The sequence below is a fragment of the Jatropha curcas genome, chromosome 5 (assembly GCF_041381405.1).
Source record: "Jatropha curcas cultivar XTBG-Jc1 chromosome 5, XTBG_Jcur_1.0, whole genome shotgun sequence".
Taxonomy (NCBI): Eukaryota; Viridiplantae; Streptophyta; class Magnoliopsida; order Malpighiales; family Euphorbiaceae; genus Jatropha; species Jatropha curcas.
In genome coordinates, this window is record NC_143155.1 from 25,463,658 (window position 1) to 25,490,090 (window position 26,433).

Here is a 26,433-nt window from a genome sequence, read left to right on the forward strand (position 1 = left end):
AAAATGTCTAAACTATCTGTTTTGGTAATTAAAATGTGTAAAATCTTGAATTAAAAAATTAAAGAGATTAATTCATTCAAACTCATATGCTTTGCCATTCTGAAAAATTTTCCAAATTCTGGGCAAAATAATAGAAAAAACTGATTGTGAGAGGTCAACTTGGTAAATTACTAAATTGATAACTCAAACCCAAAAAGAAAAAAGAAAAAAGAAAAAGATAAATACAGAATTGCAAAACGTAACATGGATTTTTTAAATGCTTAATTCCAGTCGGAAATCAAGGTTAATTAACACAAATCCTATCATTAATAATCCGTTAAGAAAAGCAAAACGCATACGCCTATACGTAGAGTGAAAAAACCAACAGAGTAAACGACGTAGTTTAATTGAAACTTTTCAGCACGCGCTTCAGAAGAGGGTAGAGAATCTATTCAATAAAAAGACCCCACAATCCATCCTTTTTCTCTCTCAACCTTTCCACGTAACTATTTAGTTAAGTTGCAGGTTAGAAGTTGGAGCTTAAAAACCCCTCCAGGCTCCATCTCTCCCAACAACAAAGAAACTCAAAAGAACAAGGAGACTGTAACCCAACAAAACTCTCTCTCTCTCTCTGTATCTCTGTTCTTCTATGGCTTTTAACGAAGATGGAGAAGTAGGGTTTGAAGAGGGAATGCCATGGCTACCATCTCATGTTCTAGATGAAGAAATATGGGAGTCCAAGGTTTGTTGTTCTTGTCTCAAACACCATATATATATATATATATATATACATGATCATCATAAGCTCACCTTTCCATATATATATACGCATATATATAATGGGTATTTGTTATATTTACTTCAGTTTCTGCTATAACTATTATTACATTTACATGCTTTGTTTTTATAATTATAGGAACATGGCAATAGACACCAGAAGCTCCATCATCAATATCCAAATCTTGATCAATTGCCTCTACAGCCATACAAACTGGTATACATAAACCCATTTCTTTCTGTTTCTTGTTTAGAGTTATCGTGTTTGATTTCATAATATGTTGATTAAGCATAAAAGGTGTGATTATTAAGGTTAAGGATTGTTGAATGTATATATATATGTCGGATTATCTTGCGTCTTAATTATGCAATGGGAAATTATCTACTAGAATTACTAAATTTCTGTTGCTAATACTACGATAAGTGTCGGTTACGGGGATGTCAATTCATGTAGTGGCAAGTAGGCTTGTATATATTCTGGATAGCTATAAATTATTGAATTGAGATGGCCTTTCCTTGTGTCCATGCAATTATTGAAAGGTTGGATGAAATCCTTTTTTTTTTTTTTTTTTGCAAGAAATGCTTAAATTATTAGCTACTTAATTAGCACTTTGTGTACACAATTTATATATGCATAGGTCCTTTGGGAGGGAAATGAAAGCTAATACTCCCTTCTCGATAAAATGGAGGGCAATAAGAATTGCAAGTTAAGAGGAAATTTTGTTTTTGTAATAAAATATAGTAAATTACCAGAAGTACAATGTTCTTGAAAATTTCTATAATAATGAATAAGGTTTCATAAACATTGTCCAAAAATAACTCTTATTGTTTTTCTTTCTTTTGTTTTTTACTTTTAATTATGGTAAGGTAAACTTTAGTTTTCAAAAACTCATTATTTACTTGGCTTTTTGGAGAAGTTGATTTAGATTTGGTAACTGTTAAATTGTTCCATCAGATGTCTAACAAATACCTTTTTTTTTTTTTTTTTTTTCTTTTTTCGGTTGCCTTTAATAAAATTTGTATCTGTTATTTTCCGAAATCAGTTTGCTTTATATATAGTTCCTTCAGGATTGTTTTCTTGTAGTAATGAAACAGGTTTTGTTCACCTGCATTTTTTTCTTTCTCAGCACTCAAAATCCAGCCCAAGATCTTGTAGAACAAGGTCCCCAACAAATTGGGCAGGAGGACCTGGAATGCAAGCAGTTTTTCTAGATTCTGGTAAAACATCATGTGGGACAGGAGTTTTTCTTCCAAGAAGGGCAGGCTCCAATTTGCAATCCAGTAAAAAACCAGGTAAAAACATCACAAAAATTATCAGCCACAGTAACTGACAATGAAAATGAAATCAAATAATCATAATCTACAAAACTGATCTACTATTCTTTGCAGCTTGCTCTCCTGTTCTTCTACCTGCACGTGTTGTTCAAGCCCTCAACCTCAATGTTCACGAAATTGGCCTGCAAATATCACGCCGGCGAGGTCACTGTCTTTAATAATTTTTGCGACCTAATCTTTTATATGTTGATTTCTTGTGCACTGTGATTAATTTGTTATTTAACTATATGCAGATGCCAAGAATAACTCAAACAGTGGAGTCTACAATCCAGTAAAAAGTAAAAATGGCAAGGATTCATCAGCACACTGCTTGGTTGTATCACAGAATGAAAATGCTTCACCAGAAATATTTCTTCCCAAAGAATGGACTTACTAGCTCCCAAATGAGTTACTAATATAAAAATTCCATAAAAAGCAAAAGCTCAAGTCTAGGTGTGCTCTTCTCAAACACCAACTAGCTGTTCAATGTAACTTAAATAATGACAGCAAAAAATCACCTCCCATATTTGTTGATTTCATTTGTATCATCCGCATTTTAATTAAATGAGAGTTATATTAAATTCAATGCATAAGAGATTAGTAGAGGTAGGACTGAGTTATGGATCTATTTAATCCTCCAGTGTCTAATAATATTCTAGATGCGAGCTTTTCTTAATTTCAAGACTTCAGATTCATTCATGATTGCTTATAATTTATAATTATACTTGTATAAGTGCTCATAAGTATCTGACAGGGAGCACTTTTTAGCTAATAGGAAATTGTTGTATGCGTGTACATAAATTTAAGGTGATTTGCTACGTCAAACAACAAAGAATTCCAACTGAGAAATTCTGCAGATTAGCTATATGATTGCCAACATTGAGAGAAGTCTTGGCAAGCTAATGCAATCTGAGCAATCACTTGGGCAAAATGCAGTATAAGGCGAATTTTGTTTAGACCTTGGAGAATGCAATGGATCTTGAAATGAATCAATAGCTGAGATGAAAACATAGCGGGTCTACGAGGAAACTTTTTCATTCTTCTGTTGGAGTTGCAAATACAAGGCCCTTAACAACATGGCGACACTGAAACCTGAAAGCGTAACATCAGATAGAGTACTTTATGGGGTAGGAATTTGGAATTGTACAATTTTATGATCAACCAAAAAGAAATTGGTTAAGACCCTCCTCAACCTCTTCTCAAGATTTGAGATTAACATTTTCTCTGATAATATACAGAGGGGAGATTTTACAGCTAACCATAACACCAACATTTATTTTCAATTAAACCTTCAGAAAAATAGCTACAGTGTTTAAAGCGATCCTGTAGAATTTTCTTAAAACAAATTTTGATAAGTAAAGAGGATCACAAGAAAAACTTTTGCTGAATTCCACCTCATTAACTTGTTACATCTGATCAACCAGCCTTCAAATTTACTCTATCCATTGTCTCACTAAGTTTCAAGTCTTAATAAAGCTAAAAAAGGAAATATATAGTGTTGGTGCACCTGAGATAACACCATTTGAAACCTTATACATACCAGATAAACTCATTAGAAGTCGAATCCGTCAGGTTGATGGAACTGCCTGTCTGACAAGCATTAACAGGAGCAACCATATCCTGATCTTTACTTTTACAATTGAGTCGCAGTCTGACAGGTACAATCTGGCTTTTAAGAAAAATACCATTTTAGTATTGTTTTACCTATTATAAACAAATTGTGGAAACAAGAACATTCAAATAAAATGCATGAAGTTCCTAATCTAAGGAAGTCGAAAATAAATTTGATAATGCTTGCAGTAATAAGAATAAGAGTGGAAAGTTCCCATTTCATGATCTTAGATGCTACGCTTTAATCATGAAATGTAGTAAAACAACTTGCATGCATAAAACAACTTGTACAGTGCGAGAAGGGTCAGAAATTGATTGAGCACAAGCATGCCAACAAACGAGAAATAAAGCTCACCTAAATTTATTATAACAGTACTAAAAAGTGTCTCAATGCAATACTCTCATAAAGTGCGGTAAAAAATACGAAGTCCAGTGAATAAATGTAGAAAATTAGATTGATCCAACAAAATCACACTTGTAAATAACGCATGATCCAACTATGAATTAGAACTATAACAGTAGTCCGGTAACACTAATAATATCTGAAGATGAAAACACCCGAACGCAAATAAAAGCACATAGGAGAATTCGCTATTTGAGAAATTTAAACTGTACCTTTCTGCTATATCTGAAGTCACGTTTTGGAAGAAAATGCAGAGGCAGATTAAAAGAAGATGGAGCTTTTACCAATAGAAACAACTTAGTAGGACCTCAAGAAAACAAAAGAGGAGGAGAATCATCAGTTTGAACGTTCCTAGATTAACATGAAATGACTATACATGCTTTTACCAGATACCTGGGTAGGAACCAGACCCACCACCCTTTGTGATTAGTGTACGAATAGCCTGTTAAACAAACGCATGAAAATCAAAGGCCACAAAATATCTTTTTTTTTTTAAATGCAAATGAATTTGGATGTCAAGAAACCTTTCTTGAGAGCCCTTCGGCTGCTTTGCTTTTAGTAAAATCATTTGCTCCTCTGAGGACAACTTTTCCATGTGAAAACCACAATTCATATACATGCTGTGGCCGTAATGGACTAGCTCCAAGAATCAAAATAAAACTCTCGAGACTAGGAATCTCACTAATTATCAGTTGCAATGCACTTTCAAGGCCATTAAGAGTATTCATCAACTTCTCTAATCTCTTAATTCCACTTTTGACTTCTCTCTTTCTGCTATTATGTTTTCTTCGAATAGATGCCTTTGCTTCATCTTGTGCAAGAGCCATCTCCTATAAAGTGATAAATCTTAGGCTCTGCTAAAAATTATATGTAATTCAAATCAGATTAATGAAGCTAACATACCAGCTCCTGATATTCCTCTTTCAAAGAATCAAATTCGAGTCCAATATCTTGCAAAACGCTGCGTATAAGAAACTGATTTCAAAAGGCGAGCATTTTCAAATTCAAAGATCTCGTCTAAAAAAGGAAACTCGAAGTGAAACCAGACTTAAAATTTTGTCCAAATACTTGAATTATTGACGATATGACCATCAATATTGCAGAAATACACAGAAAGAAAGCTTGTATTAAATTATTGTCAATGAAAAGGAGAAAGCGAAGAGCAGAGAAAGTAACTTACGAAGGGATCTGCTGGTGCATGTAGAGAACGAAGCCTAGAACGTCTTTAATGACATGGAAGATCACCGAATTGTCCAGAGATTCTGCGTTTGTGTTGATCTCTGTGTATTCCATCTCTGAGCTTCCGTCTCCTTCCATCATGTTTTTTTTTTTCTCTCTTCAATCAGAACTCAGAAAATAAAAGAATAAAGGTTTTTGTTCGGTATTAGTTTATGGACTCGTTCTAGAATTGGGCCCATTTGAATTGAATTTTGAGCGGGACGAGGTAAAACTGGAACAAAGCATTTCTCTTTCACGACAAGGCGTGCGAGCCCAGAACTAGCATGAATCAGGCGGTCTTCGAACGGCCGGTCGTGCAGTTTGCAGACATGTTAAAATCACAAAATGACTTGTCAAAAGAGCTTGACGTTACGACTTACAATTAATAGGAAACGTCGAGAGCCCAGTAGCGCGTATAAAACGATGGTCGAACGACGGGTCGTGCAATTGCTCGCGTGCCAAAATAGCGCGTCACTTCACTTAAGCCGGCGGCTGCAGTTTTTTAATTTTATTTCTTGCAATTTTTCCTATTTATATTTTTTTAGGATATTTGTAAAAATATTAATTAGCCGCTTCATATTGAATGTTTAACCTCCAAAAATTATCCAAATCTAAAAAATCTGAAATAATTAGATTCATGATTTTTTTTTTTTTTTTTTTTTGAAAGAGTTGGATTTATGAATTTTAAAACTAAGATATAAACATCTTGATTGAAAAATAGTGGGAATTTTTTTTTTTAAAAAAAAAAAAGAAAAACCCGAAATTGCATTAAGCACAATTGAAGAAACATCAAAAATAAAAAGATTAACAGGACCCCACTCCTCAAAGCCCGACATAAAACTAACATAGCAGGTTACTAAAAGACAAGCAACTTTATTTGGAGGCCTAAGACAAAAACAACATAACTATTAGCATTACCAGAAAGCAAAGATTTACAAATTACAATCTGAAATAACATTACCAAGAGACAAATCCATATCTCTTCGATGCATGGCCTAATTTGCAACTAAATAAGTTTCTAAACTGTCTTAGTTTCTAGTAGTGCTTTATATCGTCTAACTTAAAATTTTAATTTAAAAAAAAAAAAAAAAAAGACATAAAACTTCTAAAGATGCATAAATATTGTAATTGAATTGCTACAAAATGTGAAAGCTTCATACGACTAAATAACTCGATTCTTACATCACCAGACAACTTAAATTTGACGTGAAATTCAGATTTTCCTATCCCATGCTGTAGAATTCTGCTGTGTTGTTGTCTTTAAATTTTGATCTTTTCCTTTAAAGCCTGGAAGCCATGCTCAAAAAATGAGTCTTCAGAATCTACTTTCCACGTTTTGACACAACTGAATGAAAAAGACTTCATTTGCTTGGAACAACATTTGCTTCCATTAACACAACCAAATATATTCCTGGAGAATTGTATCAACAATCAATTTTATTAGAACAATAATAATTCTAAAACTCTAAATACCGAAATAAAAAGAAATTCCTTGTTATAAGCTAAGCATTAAATATTAGGCAGGATTTCCTGTTGAGTATTAAATAGTATTACCCGCCTGGAAAGGCAGAAGAGCTTAGCCTCATCACATCAAATGTTATACACCGTAACGCCTTAGAGCTTTGCTTAAACTTGGCATGACATTATAAGCCTGATAAGATCTTCTCAAGTCAATAATCGAACCCACCTGGATCAACAAAAGTTTAGGGTCAGTAGAAGATGAATGAAAAAACATATTGCAAGGTAAAACGACCCCGATTTTAATTGTTCTGCTGCAAGTGCAAATTAACTTCCACTCTGAAGGATTCTATCCTCCTTTTATATATCATAGTAACATACCTCTTTGCTACCGTGCTCTCATTATCCAAAATAGAATAGTAAGCAAATTTCTGGCATCTCACCAAGTAAAGCAATATATAATACTCCTCTATATTGAAGGTTGGCAAAAAAAAAAAAGGATAGATTTCAAAATTCCTCAGATTTCAAGCCAAGAATTTTCTGAAACATCAATTTTGCTATGATGTATTAACCAGTACTAACCAGCCATTTATGTAAATTCTATGTCTGGAAAAAAACTGAGTGATGTTGAAAAGATCCACAATAATTTTGATGATTTCATTTCCATGGAAAGAAGCCCGAAAATTGTTCTCACCAAAAAAGGAGACCATGGGTGTCAAGTCTATAGAGTACATACTATTGATGAAGTTCTGTGATAACTTTTTGCTAACTTATGACTGAGGCAAAGAAATTATAACAAATGTAAAATTACGTGCATTGCATTGCAGGTCTCTCATGCAAATTTGCCAAGAAATGATTGATTAAGCAGTGGACAGTCCAGATAACTATGCTTACATTGTCACTTCGTCATTACCAGGACAGCATAGAATCAATAAGATCATTACAAAAATAAAATTCCATGTTTTGCTGAGAAGTTCTAGGCCTGATGGGATTTGGAGATGTTCAGAAATAAACTTACTCTATTACACCTTAACCCCACAGTGTAGCTCCTAGATTGCATATAATTCTACTGTTAAGATAAATAGAGTCCAAAAACCAAGAAGCACATCTTAATTCCTTATGGTGCAGAGAAGAACAATTTTTTTAATTCTGTCATTAGCCTACTAATGATTTCACTTTAGTTAGAATCCTCCTCAGCACAAGGCAACATGATGAATCACTGAACATCATATATAATGATGATGACCAAGTGCAAGCATAATTGCAAGGCTTGAAGAAGTACTTACAATAATCAACACTGATGTAAACCCAATTGCAAATCCCTCATTGATACGGCGCAAGTAATGATCAAGCATGGTTGATGTAATTGCCAAAATACTCAACAATAAGCCTCCTGCAACATAACCCACCAAAAATAAGAAGGAAAAGGAAACAGTAAGCTTAAAGCTATAGACTGTATTTGTATAATGACTTCCAGACTTGCATATACCCCAGAAACGTGTTGATGCCTGGATTTTTGTGAGGTACTCAATGGTAGCTTTCCCAGGTTTTATGTTTGGTATCCTGGCACCCATCTTATTCAAGTAGTCAGCAATCTCCTTTGGCAAGTTGGCCTGGATGGAAATCATGATTAAATGACATTCACAGAGAAGAAGCAATAGTTCACAACATGCACAATGTAAAGTAGTAACACTATCATTTCTCATAATTATTTATCATCCAAACATTCATAGATTAGCATCATAATTTTGCAACAGGTTATTTTAGTTGATGAGCATAATAGGTCAGGTTACACTCATATGATGATGGCACTAGACTGCCAGACTTCATGACAGCAATAACTACAAAGCATTGAATCAGAAAGTCTGCTATATCCATGTTTCCAATGAGCTTTAATTCTATAATGATGCATGTTTCTACGGAAAACCTCCAATGCATGAAAAAGGACCCCACAAAGGGTTATGTTGAGGCTTTAGGTGCAATGACATGAAAAGCATTACTTCATTGGTGTACCATTTTTGTTTTATATCCATGGGGCCACTTTACCTGGAAGACGGTTGAGAAAGATCTCCAGAGCAGAAGATATCTTTCTCAGAAATTTTTTTATTCAGAGCACCCAGTAAAAGGCACTCAATACTTATTATGTTGCCAATATTAACTAAATAGCGTAGGAAACACAATTAGATCTCCAACATCTTATGTATGCAGTAGCTCAGCAACACATATTAGGTAAGTATAACCATATCCCAGCAAGCCTAAAGATTAAAATGCCTTTATGTCTAGCTTTACATACTTCCTATAAATGCTGCACCAATGAGGGTTGGCCATAAAGGAAAATTTGAAGTCCTATCACATAGCATATCCTCAGAAAAAGTTTCTATCTCAGAGCAATTATTGTTCTAGAATAATCCAACTGAGGTTAATAAGATACTTACAATGTCAAATATATTGAATACAAAAACAAAAAATCCATATATCGAATAGTAAACCCATGGCTCTGCACCAAGAGAAGTTTCAGGGTTCAGTATCTCTTTAACATGCTCCCAAAAAGGTGAACCAAGAATTCTGCAATCAATGATATGTGTTAGAAAATGAAAGCAACTTCTTGTAAGACAAATCAGCAGTTTTAGTAATAAATTTATGCCAAGTCAGCAAAAAATGCAACTTAAAGATCAAAATAATTCAAAACAAACTTAACCTTCAAATACAAGCTGAATTTCAAAGGTGTACAGGAATATGTAATAATATAATAAAATTACCCTGCAATAATACTGGGCATCGCTAAGAGATAAGTGGTGGTAAGAACTGGCTGCATTCCTGTTGGATTAATGTTAAAAGGGATGTATGGCTCCACTTCAGTGATTGGGGAATCATCCCTGGTCAACACAGAAATACAACAGAATGTGTCAATTACCCATATAATTAGTTAAAGCAAGAGCAACAAAAAATCCAAATATACAGTTGAAAAATTCCATTATGGTGGCAGTTTGTCAAACTGTTAGTCATTGTTGACACACTATAGCTTTATCAGGTATCAGGCCATCCTCTACCTCCCATGTTAGTACGAAATAGAATATCCAGAATTAATTACTTAAGATGACAATCTGGAAAAAGATTAACCCACTAAGAAAAAGTGGCATTACCTTGCAGCTGATGCAAGTTTAAAACCATAATACTGCAGTTTTATTTTCCTGCATCCTTCAGTTACAACAACCGCCCACATAGTTACCATCATAAAAATTCCCAGAACTGAAAAAATATATAGCCACCAGCTAAAAGCACTTCCTGCAGTATTTGAAAAAGCTCAACATAAATATAGTTACCTGACATTAACATAAGAAAATTTCTAGAATATGTAGAATTTGTAAGTACAAATGAAATCATGCCCATTAATCTTCAGAAAGAGGAATGAAAAAGAATATAAGTTCAAATTTTAATCTCACTCACAGTATCTTTGTACATACCTGAGAACTGACACAACATCTTATGCAACGTATCTGTGTAACCGGTCAGAATTCCCACACATATAATTAGAGATGAACCTTGACCTGAAACATACACGAACAGTTGAGAAATTGAAAAACAAACAAGAACAGACAACATAGAGAATGCATGTATTCTTTCTATGTCTTAAATATTCAGTCTTATCAATTTCTTCTAATTTTAGCTCTCTTTGTCTTGGAGAAGAGAACAAGCCAGACAACAAAAATTCACAGGTGGTGAATGATAAAAAAGCAGAAAAGTTGACAAAATGACCAAACCCAAACAAAATCCCAGAATAATACCAAATCCAGATTCTGATATTGTATCACAAATCCATGTCGTAGTCATTGCACCACAGACCAATAAAAAAGCAGTCACCATCACATGCTTCACCCTGCAAAATTGGTAAATGATTTTACAAAACAAACAAACAGCTTATAGGCATTGTTTAGATAGTGTATCAATGGCACTATATACCTGTGACTAGCTGCATAAATTGAATATGGAAGTGAATAGCTAGCAACCACCAAAGCTTCTAATATTGCAAAGCCAAGAGAGGCCCACCATCTGAAATGGATAGAAAACATATTTGATCTGTAACATTCTAAATCCTAGGTTGATTGAAGTAGATTCAAGGCAAAATTCAGTATCAAGGAATCGTCTCACTGCTTGAGATGAATAACTAGACACACATATAACTCTTAATCTTCTCATGGCCATCCAAGCCTTCTTTTCGCAGCTTTACTAGAGATGGAACCACATGACACAGTACCTGTGGATCAAGTTGAGAAAATTAGCAAAAATTTGAAAAAAAAAAAAAAAAAAAAAAAAAAAAAAAAAAAACCCAAACCATCATGGTTCAACAATTTTTCTAACAAGAAAGGTTTTGACAGAGAGAGAGAGGGGGAGGGAGGGAAGAATGAGAAAAAGAAAAGACTGCCTGTTAAACTTTGTAAACGATGAGGTCAGGAGGAAAAGAACATTGCAGAGCTATGAACTGGATGCAATAGATTCTATATAAAGGAAGGTAACATAAACATTAAATGGCAGAATGAAAAATATCTCTAAAATTAGACAAGCCTTACAATCATGCCTTTTTTTTTTTTTTTTTTTTTTTTGAGGAAATACAATCAAGGGAACACTAATCATGAAGCCGAATATCATCTATATCCAAAACACTGCTGCCATCTACTTATTTTATGCCAATGTGTAACAGTTGATGAAACAAAACCCTTTTACTTGCTTAAATAAGAAATAAGATGACTTTCCGACCTCCATGACACAATAAAACATGATAACTTGCCTTTCCATTTTCATTCATATTTGCCAATCAACAAAGAATATTATTCAACTTGGTAGACAACAAGCGTTCAATGGCTTCACATCAAAATATAAACCTAAAACCCCCATAAATTTCTAACACAAGGACCGAAAAGGAATCAGTAATATAACTGAAATAACATGTGGAGCCAAAATATTAAATAATGATATGGAACAATACAACCAAAATGTATGTAAATTGTGTGAACTGTAAAGCTAACAATAGACCTGCATAAGTATTGATGCTAGTATCTGAGGGCTTATTCCAAGCTGAAACAATGAAAGTTTAAGCTCTGTTGAGAGGTCACCAAGTTCATCTGTCAAAGAATGGAAGACTTGTCACAAGAATGAACAAAGAGATTTTAGTAGAGATATATAGAAGATCTGAGCAAAAACAAAAGGGAATAGAAAACTCAACATGTTATTAAGTGTTATGATTGTTTGCTGGTGAAAATGTGTATCTGTTTGTTTAAGTATACTCACCAACAGATCCTGAGACAAAGCTAAGATAATCTTGGGGCATCAACCTTCTATCAAAACCAGGCAGAGGAATATAATACCCAACACGACTGATTATAATTAGTATAGCTGTCACAAATAGCCTCCGCCGTATTTCACTCTTAAAAAATGATTCAGCAGCATTATTGAGGACAGAACTTATGCGTACAAAATCCAAAAACCTGTTTCGAAACATTTTAGGTTGAGATTGCAAAGTATTAAAGTTACAGGCATCATTAAAACTGAGAAAAGCAGCCCCATCATCAGATCTTGGTGGTAGAGATTCAAGTGCAACTGTCGGCTCTGCATTCCCATAATCACTCTTGAGTTGATCTGAAGAATTGATGGTGAATTTCTTGATTGTTCTTGATGGAAAAGGCCTTTTGTGCAACCAGAAACTGCTGCTGCTTGATTCCGCCACATCCATCTTGAGAGAAACACAGGTTTTTGTACATTGGGTGTGGCACAGTTGAATAATATGTTCATTGTGCTTAGCTGTAGAACATAAATATAAGTCCACAGTGATCCCAGATACAGTTGTTCAGAAGGAAACAAAAGAATGGGGAGAAAAAAAGAAAGAGAACCATGAACAATGATCACACAACTGATGTTAGATATTACAATTCTTACAAGACGGTAGAAAGGATTACTCATGGGTGACTATTTGCTAGTGGCTTAAATGGCAGATTTTGAATGTTGCTTTTTACAGGACAAAAAATATTTCATTTGATAAGAAATGAATGGCAGACTGATTCTTCATCCAAGAATATAAATTTCCTAACATTAACAAAATTAAAAAGTCGGTAGACAGTTCAAGAGAAATTATAAAAATGGTAATCTCAGCCCAAAAAAAAAAAAAAAAAAAAAAAGCGTAAAGCAATTATGAGCAAAATACTAACTTGACAACAGAAAATTGTAAAGCGAGAGGAAATACGCGGCAATTGTTTAGCAATTGAAACTGCAGCTCAACGAAATGATAACAACCCTAGGCTATGTACATGACAAAACAGTGAGCTTTTACATTCCTATTTGATATTATTGTTCTTCGCTTTGCAATTTCTGAGGTATTAAAAACAAACGGTAAAGCCCAAAAGATAAGTTTCCTTACCTCTAATTTTGATATGTCTGGTTCCAAATAATAGTGGAGTGAAACGAAGAGTTGCTTCCATGTGCGGCGGCGAGCTCGGCTCTGGTCTCCTGTGTATACGCTTCACTGCTAATATCTCGTCCCAAATACTTTGCGCGCAATTTCTTGTTTATAAATATCTCGGGACGTTCTACTGTACATAAGCGGCCAAGGGAAAACCCGTAGTGCTGACGTGTCAAGTTGAAATAATAATAATAACAATAAAATCCTGTAAGGCCCAAAACCCATCAGCTCTCCGCCGTTCACTCTATTCCACCGCCATCTTGATATTAATAAACGCCGATCAACAACATGAAATTCCAAATCGAGGACTTGCCATACGATAATATTTATCCAGAGCAATATTCAGATATGGTGGAACCAAAGCGTGACCTGGAGGCCAAGGGACATGCCTGCTGCCTTCTAGAAATGTCGACAGGCAGCGGGAAGAACCATGGCGCTTCTGCCAGCTACACGCTTCCAAAGCCATTGAAGCTAATCTATTGCACAGGCACTGTGCATGAGATGGAGAAAACCCTTGAGGAGCTCAAATTGATCTCTACCCTCGTCTTCTCGACTTCACCCGATTGTTATAGTGGAAGCTTTACAATGTCCTTGATAGAAATTGTATATGCCCAATGGTTCTCACTCGCAGGAAGTACAATGTTGAAGCTGAATCTTTTATTTATTTGTAGAGTCTCCTAGGTGAATCTATCTATATGTAACATGCCCCAAGCATTATATCAATTTTGAGGATTTAATTTGTAGTTGGTTGCATTTTGTGTTCAACAGTGACCAATCTCCGATGAGCCCAAACTTGATATGAGAAGTGATCCAGGTGTTGCAAGCAATTATGGGAAGCCCTTGATGGAATTGGTCTCTGTTGTCCCGGATGGAATTGTATGCTTTTTTGTTAGTTACTCGTACATGGATGGAATTATCAATAACTATAAAGAAACTGGAATTCTTAAGGTGAAAATACTGTTTTCTCTCTTTTGTTAGCAGATGTTAATAACAAATTGACCATATTTAATCTTTTCCCCTTTAATATGGCAAATTTCTTTTCTGGGTTAAATAGTTTGTTGATAAGGTTGTCTTCTTATCCTAGAGTACATACCTCATGATTTTTTTGTTGTAGGAAATAATGCAACATAAGTTTGTCTTTACGATTTTGTTGTTGTAGGAAATAATGCAACATAAGGTTGTCTTTATCGAGACCCAAGATGTAGTAGAAGCGACTTGCTCTTGGTTAACTATCGCAGGACTTGTGATTGTGGGAGAGGTGCAGTTTTTTTTCGCTGTTGCTAGGTATGTGTCGTATGTCCAAGCGTACTATCTTTGTTACATAATAAATTTCTTTCATAGTTCGATTTTGTGATGCAAGGGGGAGAAATGAGGGGTGTAACTGATTGCAGTTATTTGTTCTGGTTTGATGATAAGGTAGATACCTGTACATTGCAGGGAAAGTAGCTGAAGGAATAGATTTTGATAGACACGATGGTAGACTAGAGTCATCATATCTAGTTTTCCTTTCCAGTGCACATTAAGCGAGCAAGTGGTCTTATACTCTGAGCTATGTGTTCTTATGGTAAGACCTGAGATTTAGACCTTAGTGTTTGATAATTAAGAAAGAGAAGGAATAAGAAGAGGGCAGAAGGGAAAAGGATAATTAAAGAATCAAGAAACAAAATTGGAAAGAGAGAGAGTAGATAAGGATAAGTAAGTTTCTGTTGTTCATTCAACATATGCAATAAGACTGTATCTCTACTATTTATAAACCAATCAAGGCCAAATAAAGACAAACATTCAAAGCTAACTAAACAGAAGATTCTCTTACAAATCAATGCTCCATTTCCTATCAGGTTAGCCAACTATTCAATTTTTTGGTTGTCCCAAAATGTTTATTCAGTTCCTGAGTATGTTTTATTCTGATATGACCTTCCAAAGTTGTCTTTGCTTCTAACAAATAGAATTCCACTTTGCCATGGGAAAATTGCTCACCTTTTCAAACAGAGGTGATATTCCCTTGAAAGTTAAATTTAGGGAGATGGCAAACAAATGGAGAATGATATTTTCAATTTCTGATTGGAAGATATTCAGTTGACTTATGATTCTTCTGTAGCTTTGCAGCTTTATTTTCCCTTCATAGATATACTTAATGTCACCCTTCTATTCAATTTTTCTTTAGTTAGCATTCATTATTTATTTCAAGTATATTTAGACAAAAGTTTTTTTTTTTTAGAATTAATTTCACAGTTCGAGTATCTACAGGTCAAGTTCCAAATAGAAGATGGCAATTTCCTAAAGTTTGATGCTCTGGTACGATGATATTCCTTGTTATTTCTCATCAAATGAATGCCATTTTTAATAATATGTGTTTTAATGTGAGGTTTGAGTTTTTATGTCTGATATTGGAGATTATAACCTAATGGGATTGTACTGAAGCAGAGACAAGCAATTTAATGTGTGGGCCAAGTAATCAGGTCGAAGGCCGATTGTGGGATGATGAAATTTGCTGATGAAAGGTAGGGGCTAGGTTTCACTGGCACATGGGTATTCTTATCTCTATCTCTCCTGTTGCACATGCAAAAAACAATCCCCCTGTTGCAAAAGAGCTACTTTTAACCAGGGTTCACATTTGCTTAGCAATTCGAGGCAATGCTCATAAGTTCGGCAAGACTCATTTACTTAGAAATGATCTTGCTACTTTAATAAAGGCTGCTTACTAGTTCTCTTGCTTTTATTTGAATTTGCGCAGATATAGCCATCATTACAAGCGCTCAAAGTTGCCTGGCTGGTACTATCACATTTGCGTGATGCAAACCTGAATTTGAGCACTGATATGGTGTTGCCCATAGCTCGAGGTTTCTACTTGCAAATATATTTTACTTGTGCTACTTCTACTTCTGGGAAACATCCAGACATGCACTCAGACCCTTATCATAATCATAAATTTAATCCAGAATTATAAAGTCACTTCTTTAAGATTTGTGTCAGAAAATCTATATGCTAGTAACTTCAAGAAAGTGTAGTGGACAGGCAAATTGATAATTCGTAAAATGCTTTTGTAGTTTATGTTTATATTAGTTCTTAGAACTCTAGATCATGAATTGATCTTATAAATTGAACCATTGTATGCTAAATTGCATTGAGAAAATTAAATAACTACCTTGGAAATACAAACCAAAAGTTTAGCATCTGAATCTTATACAATCATGACTTGCTTCTTGGCTAAAAGTATCTTAAGAAAACGTTGTGGTTACCTTGTTTTCTGGTCTATCAGAGGACTAAATGTTCGATCATGAAAGACAAACCAAATATGTAGTGGACCAAACTTCATTGATTTTTTATAATTAACCTTGTGCCTTTTGAATGCAGTTCCTTTGGAAGATGGCTCAATCTCAATCATATGATAAGACTGGTGCAAGCGGTAGAAAAACCTTGCTGTCACAAGTAGACTACTTGGAGAAGATGGCCGAAAGTGGATTGCGAAAAATGTTGTATTAATACTTTACTATGATATAAATTGTCGGCTAGATGGCTGCGTGGGCTGTTCGATATTCTTCCAATTTCCATAAGCATAAAGAGATGTCTTTTTGGTTTGGATTATGCTGGTGATGATATGAGATGACATTTCATCATACATTGATTTTAGTAGCTAGTTAGTGACTGATATGGATGCTCATTTCTGGTACCACAAGTACCAGCTGTCGATCCCTACAGTTCCCTTCATCAGAAAATCAAAACAAGTAACGCCAGAAAGACACCTTGCTGAGACAAACTGCTCTGCAAGATAAAAAATGAATAACTCCTACATGATTGATGATTGGCGGAACACTTCTTCTACTTGGAATTAAATATTGTTTGGAAAGCAACTTTTAGTACCCTCTTATTTATTTATTTATTTATAATTTATTATTTAATAAATTGAATTGAAAGGTTGGGGGTTTTGGTTGATTAATTTTCTCAAGTTACAAGTAACAGTAAGAAGGGAGCCAAAAGATTTGATCTCTCATTCTCTTGAGGTTATTGATTCTTGGATTTACATTTCGATCCTACAATAATACACAACTAAGATTGATTTTACTGTCATTTATCAAGGGAATAAATAAATAAAATTACACAAATAATCAGTCGATTTCCCCTCAAATTACCCTAATCTAACAAGTCTACAAATGAATAATTAAAAGTCAGTCACGGGGTATTATCTGATTTATTGCCCTCTTCACTTCCACAATGCTTACCTTCCTTCCACCAACATTGTCCTTTACCTGACGCCCAGAAACAACCCCAATCAGCACCTCATTATATATTTCTTTTTTTAATAATAATAATAATAATAATTTTAAAATGTAGAAGAACTTGAAGGCATGCGTACCTTAGCCCTTAATTCAGCTACAAAGGCTCCGTTACTCAGAGAAGATTGAACTGCTGTCGTTTCTATCCGTAGATCTCTCAGCATTTGCATTATATCAAGTAAAAGCCCTTCTCTGTACGCACATTGTATCTCTAGCAACGCATCACACTCTATTATCGAAACCTCTACATTTGTTTCCACGTCTGCCGACGACTGTGCCGGCGATGAGTCCACTGCCTTTGGCTTCGCACAACCACCGGCCTCCACTATCCTCAACTTCCTCTTATCCGATGCAGCTCCGGAGCCGGTACTTATTCTAGCCCGTTCCATTACGGTGACTCCGCTCCTTTGCTCTTTCAAACTAGACGTTCTTTGCGGCTGCTCCGACAGTCTCGACCGCTGCTCAATCTCCATCTGTCTGTTACGCGCCTCCAGTTCCTGAATCTTTTTACGTAACTGCTTTACGTACTCTATCGTGTCTCCTAATATGGACGCCTTGTCCATTTTGGTCACAAATGGAACTAGCGATCTTAGTATTATAAACCTCTCGTTGAGCTTCTCTCTACGGCGCCGTTCCGCCAGCACGTGATTCGCACTGAGCTCATCTTGAGCAGCGCCCTTGCGGAAGCGACTGGCAGCGTCACCGTCACGTGACTTGGGCGAGTTTTCTTCGCGGTATTTGTGGTGAAGGTAGGGTACACTGAACAGTATGTATTTAAGGAACCACTGAGAGGTGCTTTCGACGGGCAAGTGGAGGATGTGATCAGAGCAGCGAATTGTCCACTTGGTGAAAGCTGATTGGTTGGAGTATGCCAGGTAAGAAGTAGAGGATGAGTCAGCCCACCGGATCCGTTGGCTTTGGAGGATTGTGGAGACAGTCTGAGAATAGTGAGTATCTTCTTGTGCCATGTCTTCGAATGGGGGTGGTCCTGCAAATAATAATAATAATAATTTAAACTAATTTAAATGAGACATTTATGAAGCCTTAAAGTTCGTCATTACATTTGAATTCACACTATTTAAGTATTAATTAATTGTCATGTTAGGAATAAGTGAGATTTTTGAAGGTGAACGAGTTGGTGTAATTATTTTAATTAATTAATTAATTAATTAATTAATTAATTAATATTATGGAAAAGACGTTTAGGTGAAAGTTGGCTGATGAGGCGGCGGCCAAAAGATAAAGAGAAGAGAAAGGAAGAACTTAAAATGGAAATATTGCACGTGTTCGAAAGAGAATTTAAAAATAAAAAATGTGACTGAGAATACAAAAACGGAGTGTTTATTGTCGTAATGAGATTTTTAGAGTGCGTGGTTTCTAGAAACCACAAAAAAGCGCGTACTCTTCCCAGTGATGACACAGCTAAGTGGGTGGGGACCGACGCGCATTGGAATCTAACGTTAAATTTTGGTGCAAGAGTAGTTTTTTTTTTTTTTTTTGAAAAGAGTGCAAGAGTAGTTAGTTTAACTAAAATCAGTGACCCATGTGCAAATGCATGTTCGTGCACTGCAAGTGCATGGATAGATTGAAATTACAGTTGCATTAATTACCTGGCGGTGGTAGTTGAAGGCTACTACCCAATGGGTCTTGCAGCAAGGCCCACCTCCGAGCTGACTCGGCTCTAAACGAGTCAGTTCGGCTTTGATGGTCAGCAGGGTTGCCTGACCCTATTAAATTGAAATCTGAATCCAAATTATTTGACCCGTCGTCCGGCGAGCCAAGCCGGATATCCTCAGACATCTCTAGTTGCATTAGTTCGCTTGGCTCTGCGACTGCTGCTGCTTCTGTTACAGCTTGAGAGTTTTGAATAACCTGAGTAGGGATTGATCGAGTGTTTCGACCTGTTTCGGCTTCTGAATCAGACCCGTCTTCCTCTTCCTCATCATCGTCGTCTTCTTCCTCATCCTCGTCATCTGGATTTGTGTTGGTGGTGGGAGGGTCTGCAACGCCATAAATGGCTGGGATGGAAGGAGAGTTGAAGCGGGGGTGGTCTGATGATGTGGTAGGGTTGGAAGTGGAGTGCTCGGAGAGAGCTGGTTTTGGTGGTGGAAGAGGAGGATGGTGGTGGTGCTCAGTAAAGAAGCTCTTCACTCTTTGGACCAAACCAATGTCCTCTTGAATCTATATATATAGAATTTGGTAAGTTGGAATGCAGTTGGAGCAAAATAATTAAAAATAAAATCTCATATAATAGCTTACCTTGTCGGTTGTCCCAAGTTCAACGACGCCGTCAAGAAGAGGGATGCAAACCACTGTCTGTCAACGTTGCAGAAAAAAATAAAACGTTATATGACAGTTAGGCCACGAAAGAGGTAGTTGCTAGTAAATTGCAGATACGCATATAGACAAGAATAGATTTAATTACCTGTATTTTAGCACTCTAGTGAATTAATTATGTCGCCAAGATTCATGTTTAGAAACAAGAAAGAAAAATCACAGTTAGAAAATTGAACCTATAAATTAATAATAGTAATTAATAAAAGCAAACCCAGTTAACTTTACCTTGGCAAGGATAGCCCTAGAAAAAGTTTTGCTATCAATCTCGTTTGCACCCGTAAGCCATACGTGCTGTCGCCGTGAATATGCCTTTCCCGGTAACCTACATGCACGCATGCACATATATAATATTATATCATTTATACCACCCTCATAAATATTCAATAATATATAGTATAATATTTTTTTTTTCTCATGCAAATCATCAATATAATATAGTAGTATAATAATAATTTAAATAAATTATTCATCTCTTATTTAGTGCATATTAATTAAAGCAATAATTACATTCAAATTCGAACATTCCACACTTGTGTTAAATCAAGGAAGGTGACTAGGTTCTCAAAATATTGTATTAATATATTTAATTAATCCAATTATAAGATACTGGAGGAGAAGAAGGCAAAAGATAAGAAAACTTAAGGAAAAAAAATGATGGCGAGAAAGAGTGAGAAAGAGTTGTGAAATATTCCCATAGGTCTGTCTGCTTTAGCTGTAACTTGAAAGGGCAATGCGTTGTATCTTTCTCGAAAAAAGAAGTAGCCCTGGCAGCCAAAAAGAAAGAAATAGCTACAGAGACCACAACTTCATTGCTTAATAAGCCATCTCGAATCCTTTTGACAGATTTTCCAGATAACAAAGATTATATTCCCTACTCCTCCTCTCAATATTGTCAAACACAAACAAATCTTAAAGCAAAGGGACTTTACTTAACTTCTTTACGTGAATATACTAGACACCCTTGTTATAAACAACATGACAAAACAAAGGTTCTTTCTGCTTCCTCTCACCTAACCTAAGCTCTTGTGAACACATCTGTACACCTATTTTTCTTCTTTCTTTTTTTTTTCTTTTTTTGTTGTCAAAAATAAGTTAATAATACACAAAGTTTCTGTGCCGATGAAGTCGTCTCCATGCTAATCAGACCTGGCTAATTGACAAACCGAAAAAGAAAAAAGAAAAAAGGTAACTTTAGAGTTTCATGTGATTACTACTTTGTACTCATCAGTATTTATTACTGCAACTAACAATTACCAATTTCATAACATAAATTTGTGCAAGCAATCATTAAAATCCTAGCAGTCACAATTAATACTCCCTCCTGTGTGTGTAGATAGTGTATTGAATGGCCTTTGGAGACATTTAACTGATTGAAAGGGTACACTAGCTATTACTATTAAGTTTCTTCTTTCTGTGTCTTCATCTATGGGCAAACAATGAATCGAATTCTCCACCAAAACGTATACCGCACTTTCTTTCAAAGGAAAATTTTGAAATGTTTACAAGAAAAGTTTTCAGTGAAATGCAATATATAGGTCAGTAGCTTCTATTTTACTGAGTCGGTGTTTATGACAAGGAGTGTACGACAAAAGAGATGATTCACCGCATATACTTTTCTACTTCTACTTGCAGGAAAATCAACTGAGCTTCACTACATTAAGAAAAGTTTACACTCAAGTAAATAAAACAACTGGGTAGGGAAAGTAAAACATGCAAAGTTAAGAAACTGAAAACCAAAGCTAATAGTAACAATAAAGTCAACATAATTGCTGCTTACCCAACACCGGGAGGAAATGAGAAGGACACACACATTAAGTAAAACCACTCAGACTCTGTTAAGTCCTCCGGCGATAAGGCAGCACACGGCCTCCTTGCTGGCTGATTAGTTTCTCCGGCGGATAACGACTCATAAAGCTCTCTAAGTTGCTGGCTTCTTTGCAAAGAAACCTCTTCTGCGCTAACCTCCATTGGTTGCACTGTCTTTCTTGTCTTGATAGCTCCATTGTAATACCCATCTCCCCATACTAAGATTCTGAGAATTAGTTAAACATATTTTATACTCAAATTCATCAATATTAAAAGAACGGAAAAAAAACTTCCAGAAATATACATATACGGAGATGAATTATTAATTTAAGAATCAAGATTAAGAAATTAATTGATTAGTTACCCTTGTTGAGGACAAATTTGCCAAAAGAGACTATAAGTCCATTGAACTGATTGCACCGCAGCCTGTAACATACTTTGCAAGCGGCTACTAGGAGGGGTAGCAGCCATTCTTGCGGCACTAGAGCTTCCTTACTGACTAAGAATTAATCAATAATCGCCCTTATTCCCTCTAATTTACATAAAATCAAAAAATAGAGGAGAGAAAGAGAATCATTTAGGAGTTTCAATGGTAAGTATAATCATCTTAGCTAATTAGAATCGAACGGTTTCGATCAATCTGAACTGAAAAGACGAAGAAAAGAAGGTGGACGGTAATTTAAGCAAAGATGATAAGAAGAAGAGAAGGTATAATAGCAGTTAATCGCAAAGCGCAGACTTGCAGGTAAGACAAGAAGAGATATATAGAGAGAGAAAGTTAAAAGAAAGGTAGATGACTTTGAGGAAGAGAGAGAGAGATACTGTGTCTTTCTGTCCGTGAGTTATCCAAGAAAAATACCACACTTAACTTAGAAGATGAATCAAAAGATTTTGAAGGGTTGTTAGCCGATGTTAATGCAGTGGTTAGGGTTTTAAACCTATAATATGAGAGATTTATCTAAGGAAAAGAAAAATCATGGGTTTTGACTGGTTGGTCTACCTGACATTTTTAATCACAAATCCATACCTGCAAGAGCATAGAGCGTGAGCCGGATTTTGTTAGTTTTTTTTTTTGAACCAGGATTTTGTTAGTTGGGTTCTACGCGTATATGTCATATTAGGGCGCGTGCAATTTAAGTGGAGATGTAAGAGAGTGGGTGTGGGAATCATATTTAGGTGGAGAAGACTGGACGTTGGGATTGGTACAGTCAATACTTCTCCTTAGAGTGTGGAAGCTACCAGAACTTCCTTATCAAACTCATCAATGGTTTCTTAATTTTTTCGTATTCTTCTCTAGACTCTAGAGAATGAAATTAAGCACGTAGTTTTATTTTTTCAAAAAAAAAAAAAAAATAGTTACCAAATCTTGGTGAGGAACATATATAATAATAAATTCAATGTTCCTAGATTATGTTTTGGGACAAAAATATTACCACAATAATAAATTATGTTGAGAAATTAAATTAAAATGATTAATAACATTGGGTTTTTTCAACATAATTACAATCTTCTCTTCACAGTTTACTTTTTTTCAACTAAATAATTAAAAATTATGAAATTATACAAAGATGATACTAGTTGTAAGTGAGTATCGTGGGATTTTACCTGTGTAAAATTCTAACTTCTAATACTTAAAAAAAGTGCATGTGATAGTAAAGTTTTAAGATGTAGAATTATTTAATCAATTCAGAGTTGAATTCAAATATCAAAATCTAATTATTGGACTGAATTATTTGTGAATTGCTTTAGGAAAATATATAATTTTGTTTACATTATTAGATGTCAAAACAAGCAATTGATAATTTTTATATGGCAAGAATAATGCAACCAACAATTCTTCGTTATTGATATTTTGCGAAATAGAAGAAGAAAGAAAAGAAAATATGAAGCCTTTAGACTTATAACCGTTCCGATGCTCATAATTGAATAAGATATATTAGTATTGCATATCTGAGTAAGAAGTTCGGTATATATCTTTTATATTATATAAATATATAAACAATCTTCATTAAAGTTCTAGTTGGAATCTTCATTACATATTTGAAGTGATTGATAGTCGGCATTTGACTAATATTTGATTTTCCGACGTAATCTATATTGACTGTGGGATAGAATGAACATCAAAAAAAAAAAAAAAAAAAAAAAAAAACTATCATTACATCAATGCAGAATGAACATCAAAAATAGAAGTTAGTTAAAAAAAAAAAAAACGAAAAAACGAAATATATAAGGTCCAACAATGGCAATATCCCAATATCAATATGTTCTCCGCTTTAAATAACTCCAAAGTTACAGGTAACCTAAGACACAGGTAAAATAAGTTCAGTTGGCATAAAGTGATTATTTGTAAGAAAATAACAATTCTGTCACCAATTTTTTAATTTATTTTAGAAAAAGTCCAAAGAGACTGGTAGGATTTAAACTTTTAGGCGTTAGCTACTACTAAACGTGAGCTTTGACTTCAGGAGGCCGCGGGAAGGAATGGCAGATTGCAAGTTTGCAATTCGGACTATGTCGCGACACCGTTTCACATGTTTTACACGCAAGTAATACACGGTTTGTCCTTACAAATATGAGAAAATCAATTATGGGTTTCTAATAATAGGCTTCATCGTGCATGGATTTCATGTGGAATTTTATGACATCTAAAATTCAATCCTTTTAAAAGAAATTATATTCATCCGATAAATATAATAAAAGGAGTTTATTAAAAAAAAATTGAATGTTCGAGTCGAATTTGTACATTTCTATATTCTATTATCTTTAATTATACTGAATTTTATTCAATCTATTTGAATTGAATTATGCCGAATGTTTCGCGGATCAAATAATATCAATATTCATAATTTATAACAACGGGGAGTGTAAGAAAAAAAAAAGAATTTTAATTGAATATATATCACCTCGATACGTAATTTGATTGTGTAAACTGGAAAAGAAAAAGAAATAACACAAGATAAATGTAGGTAAGTGTTAGGCCCCCGGCAATAAAATTACGAGAATAATAACACAGCTGAAAAATAGAAATATGACACACAGATATTTACGTGATTCACCCTTTAACTGTTTAGGGCTACGTACACGAGACCAACTCCGAATATTTCTTTCACTAAAAATAGTAGGCTTACAAAGAGAGCAATATAAAAATAGTGGCACTCAAAAAAATGCTTCCCAAAAAACACCCCAAATTATCTTCACTATTTTCTCTACCCTAGTTTTAGAACCCTTTCCAAAACTAAAACTCTCTCTTTTTTCTTTTGCTCTGCTTATGTGTTGATGAAGTGAATTAACTCCTATTTATAGGAGAAGTGGACGCGTTAATCACGTGTCCACCGAAAGACAAATTGAGATCCACCGAAAAATTTTCTTTTCTTCATTTATTTTCAAGCTGTGTGGATCCTACCACGTTTTCTTTTCTTCTCCTTTTTTTTTTTATTTTCAAATGTGGGTCCCACTGAGTGGGCACCGCCATAACAAATCTCCCCCTGCACACTCAAGTGGGGACGTTAGTCATACCGGCTATCTTTCTGCAAGTGACAAGCTTCTTCGTAGATAAAGCTTTAGTCATCATATCAGCGCCATTATTATCAGTGTGAATCTTTTCAATCTGAAATACCTTCTTGTCCAGCGCATCACGTATCCAATGATACCTTACATCAATGTGCTTTGACCTTGAATGAAAGGTCGAACTCTTGCTAAGATGTATTGCGCTTTGACTATCACATAGCAGAATGTACTTCTCTTGTTCTATACCTAATTCTTATAGGAATTTCTTCATCCACAAGAGTTCTTTGCTAGCTTCTGTAATGGCAATATATTCCGCCTCAGTGGATGAGAGTGCGACACATTTTTGCAATTTTGATTGCCAAGAAACTGCTGCTCCTGCAAAGGTCATTAGATATCCCGAAGTTGATTTGCATGAATTAACATCACCACCCATATCTGCATCTGTGTAACCATCTAACACAGGTCTATTATCACCAAAACATAAGCAGATTTTGGAAGTGCCCTTACGATACCTGAGAATCCACTTCACTACATTCCAGTGTTCTTTACCTGGATTTGAAAGAAATCGGCTAACAACACCAACAGCATGAGCAATATCCGGTCTTGTGCATACCATGGCGTACATCAAGCTGCCAACGGCGGATGCATAAGGAATCTTCTTCAGTTCTTCTTTTTCTTTCTCACTTGAAGGACATTGACTGAGACTTAATTTGAAATGACCTGCAAGTGGAGTACAAACTGGTTTCACATTGCTCATATTGAATCTACTTTCTCGATGTACTTCTCTTGAGACAGCCACAACTTTCTCTTTTTCCTGTCTCTGGAGATCTTCATTACAAGAATCTGTTTTGCCGATCCCAAATCCTTCATGGCAAAGCATTTTCCAAGCTCCTTTTTTGAGCTCTCAATTTTCTTAGCATCTTGACCCACAATAAGCATATCATCCACATATAATAAGAGAATAATAAAGTTGCCTTCTACGAACTTTTTCACAAATACACAATGATCAGAAGTAGTTTTCCCATACCCATGATTTACCATGAAAGAGTCAAACTTTTTGTATCACTGTCTGGGAGCTTGTTTGAGGCCATACAAGCTTTTCTGCAATTTACACACCAAGTGTTCTTTGCCTTTGACTTTGAACCCTTCTAGCTGTTCCATATAAAATTCCTCCTCTAAGTCACCATGGAGGAAAGCGGTCTTTACATCAAGTTGCTCGATCTCCAAATTCAAGCTAGCTGCAAAACCGAGCACAACTCTGATAGAAGACATCTTGACTACCGGTGAGAAAATTTCTT

The 26,433-nt window shown here is 35.2% G+C and overlaps 4 protein-coding genes and 1 long non-coding RNA gene across 12 annotated transcripts; 2 read left to right on the top strand and 3 right to left on the bottom strand.

Moving 5' to 3' along the window:
* Positions 1-520: 520 nt before the first annotated feature.
* Positions 521-2,746, top strand: LOC105650004 (uncharacterized). Its single transcript, XM_012236870.4, has 5 exons — positions 521-721; positions 896-973; positions 1,884-2,049; positions 2,146-2,235; positions 2,325-2,746. The coding sequence occupies exons 1-5, from the start codon at positions 629-631 to the stop codon at positions 2,465-2,467; spliced, it is 570 nt and encodes a 189-aa protein (XP_012092260.1). The 5' UTR covers positions 521-628; the 3' UTR covers positions 2,468-2,746.
* Positions 2,039-5,575, bottom strand: LOC105650003 (non-structural protein). 5 transcript variants are annotated; one of them, XR_002286106.3, is made up of 8 exons: positions 5,265-5,551; positions 4,988-5,045; positions 4,609-4,914; positions 4,478-4,526; positions 4,297-4,391; positions 3,611-3,735; positions 3,030-3,162; positions 2,039-2,213 (listed from the first exon to the last, which is right to left on the bottom strand). XR_002286106.3 is itself a non-coding variant. In XM_012236869.4 (7 exons), exons 1-7 carry the CDS (start codon positions 5,402-5,404, stop codon positions 2,201-2,203), a joined length of 786 nt encoding a protein of 261 aa, XP_012092259.1. In that variant the 5' UTR covers positions 5,405-5,565; the 3' UTR covers positions 2,039-2,200. The 5 variants fall into 5 exon arrangements, 2 of the variants coding, with proteins under 2 accessions (XP_012092259.1, XP_012092258.1); XR_002286108.3 differs by lacking the exon at positions 3,030-3,162 and having other exon boundaries at positions 3,611-3,739; positions 5,265-5,575; XM_012236869.4 differs by lacking the exon at positions 3,030-3,162 and having other exon boundaries at positions 5,265-5,565.
* A 620-nt stretch (positions 5,576-6,195) lies between these two features.
* Positions 6,196-13,380, bottom strand: SCY2 (SecY protein transport family protein). 2 transcript variants are annotated; one of them, XM_020685667.3, is made up of 14 exons: positions 13,170-13,380; positions 12,047-12,556; positions 11,792-11,880; positions 10,936-11,015; positions 10,721-10,810; positions 10,546-10,637; positions 10,225-10,308; positions 9,904-10,045; positions 9,520-9,636; positions 9,196-9,325; positions 8,250-8,373; positions 8,047-8,153; positions 6,861-6,989; positions 6,196-6,713 (listed from the first exon to the last, which is right to left on the bottom strand). In XM_020685667.3, the coding sequence occupies exons 1-13, from the start codon at positions 13,228-13,230 to the stop codon at positions 6,900-6,902; spliced, it is 1,716 nt and encodes a 571-aa protein (XP_020541326.1). In that variant the 5' UTR covers positions 13,231-13,380; the 3' UTR covers positions 6,196-6,713; positions 6,861-6,899. The 2 variants fall into 2 exon arrangements, with proteins under 2 accessions (XP_020541326.1, XP_012092261.1); XM_012236871.4 differs by having other exon boundaries at positions 6,857-6,989.
* Positions 13,381-14,020: 640 nt separating this feature from the next.
* Positions 14,021-16,796, top strand: LOC105650006 (uncharacterized). Of its 3 annotated transcripts, none has more exons than XR_005177348.2 (6): positions 14,021-14,159; positions 14,371-14,775; positions 15,459-15,506; positions 15,636-15,712; positions 15,946-16,051; positions 16,566-16,796. It is a non-coding gene; the product is annotated as an uncharacterized LOC105650006 (long non-coding RNA). The 3 variants fall into 3 exon arrangements; XR_005177347.2 differs by having other exon boundaries at positions 14,371-14,495; positions 14,649-15,506; XR_001047659.4 differs by having other exon boundaries at positions 14,371-14,495.
* A 382-nt stretch (positions 16,797-17,178) lies between these two features.
* TT8 (basic helix-loop-helix (bHLH) DNA-binding superfamily protein) lies at positions 17,179-22,456 on the bottom strand. Its single transcript, XM_012236872.3, has 8 exons — positions 21,993-22,456; positions 21,600-21,854; positions 20,048-20,144; positions 19,911-19,925; positions 19,745-19,801; positions 19,096-19,666; positions 17,566-18,473; positions 17,179-17,458 (listed from the first exon to the last, which is right to left on the bottom strand). The coding sequence occupies exons 1-8, from the start codon at positions 22,097-22,099 to the stop codon at positions 17,378-17,380; spliced, it is 2,091 nt and encodes a 696-aa protein (XP_012092262.1). The 5' UTR covers positions 22,100-22,456; the 3' UTR covers positions 17,179-17,377.
* Positions 22,457-26,433: the final 3,977 nt, after the last annotated feature.

Excerpts from the sequence above, each read along its gene's own strand:
- LOC105650004 (XM_012236870.4), top strand. The coding sequence starts at position 629 with ATGGCTTTTAACGAAGATGGAGAAGTAGGGTTTGAAGAGGGAATGCCA. Across the intron at positions 722-895 it reads AAGAAATATGGGAGTCCAAG|GAACATGGCAATAGACACCA; the intron begins GTTTGTTGTTCT and ends TTATAATTATAG. Across the intron at positions 974-1,883 it reads CTCTACAGCCATACAAACTG|CACTCAAAATCCAGCCCAAG; the intron begins GTATACATAAAC and ends TTTCTTTCTCAG.
- LOC105650003 (XM_012236868.4), bottom strand. The coding sequence starts at position 5,404 with ATGATGGAAGGAGACGGAAGCTCAGAGATGGAATACACAGAGATCAAC. Across the intron at positions 4,915-4,987 it reads AAGAGGAATATCAGGAGCTG|GAGATGGCTCTTGCACAAGA; the intron begins GTATGTTAGCTT and ends ATCACTTTATAG. Across the intron at positions 4,392-4,477 it reads TGGGTCTGGTTCCTACCCAG|GTCCTACTAAGTTGTTTCTA; the intron begins GTATCTGGTAAA and ends TGTTTTCTTGAG.
- SCY2 (XM_020685667.3), bottom strand. The coding sequence starts at position 13,230 with ATGGAAGCAACTCTTCGTTTCACTCCACTATTATTTGGAACCAGACAT. Across the intron at positions 10,046-10,224 it reads GATGTTGTGTCAGTTCTCAG|GAAGTGCTTTTAGCTGGTGG; the intron begins GTATGTACAAAG and ends CAAATACTGCAG. Across the intron at positions 6,990-8,046 it reads TTACATCAGTGTTGATTATT|GTGGGTTCGATTATTGACTT; the intron begins GTAAGTACTTCT and ends TTGTTGATCCAG.
- TT8 (XM_012236872.3), bottom strand. The coding sequence starts at position 22,099 with ATGGCTGCTACCCCTCCTAGTAGCCGCTTGCAAAGTATGTTACAGGCT. Across the intron at positions 19,667-19,744 it reads AACTTGGGACAACCGACAAG|ATTCAAGAGGACATTGGTTT; the intron begins GTAAGCTATTAT and ends CTATATATATAG. Across the intron at positions 18,474-19,095 it reads CCTTCAACTACCACCGCCAG|GACCACCCCCATTCGAAGAC; the intron begins GTAATTAATGCA and ends TATTATTTGCAG.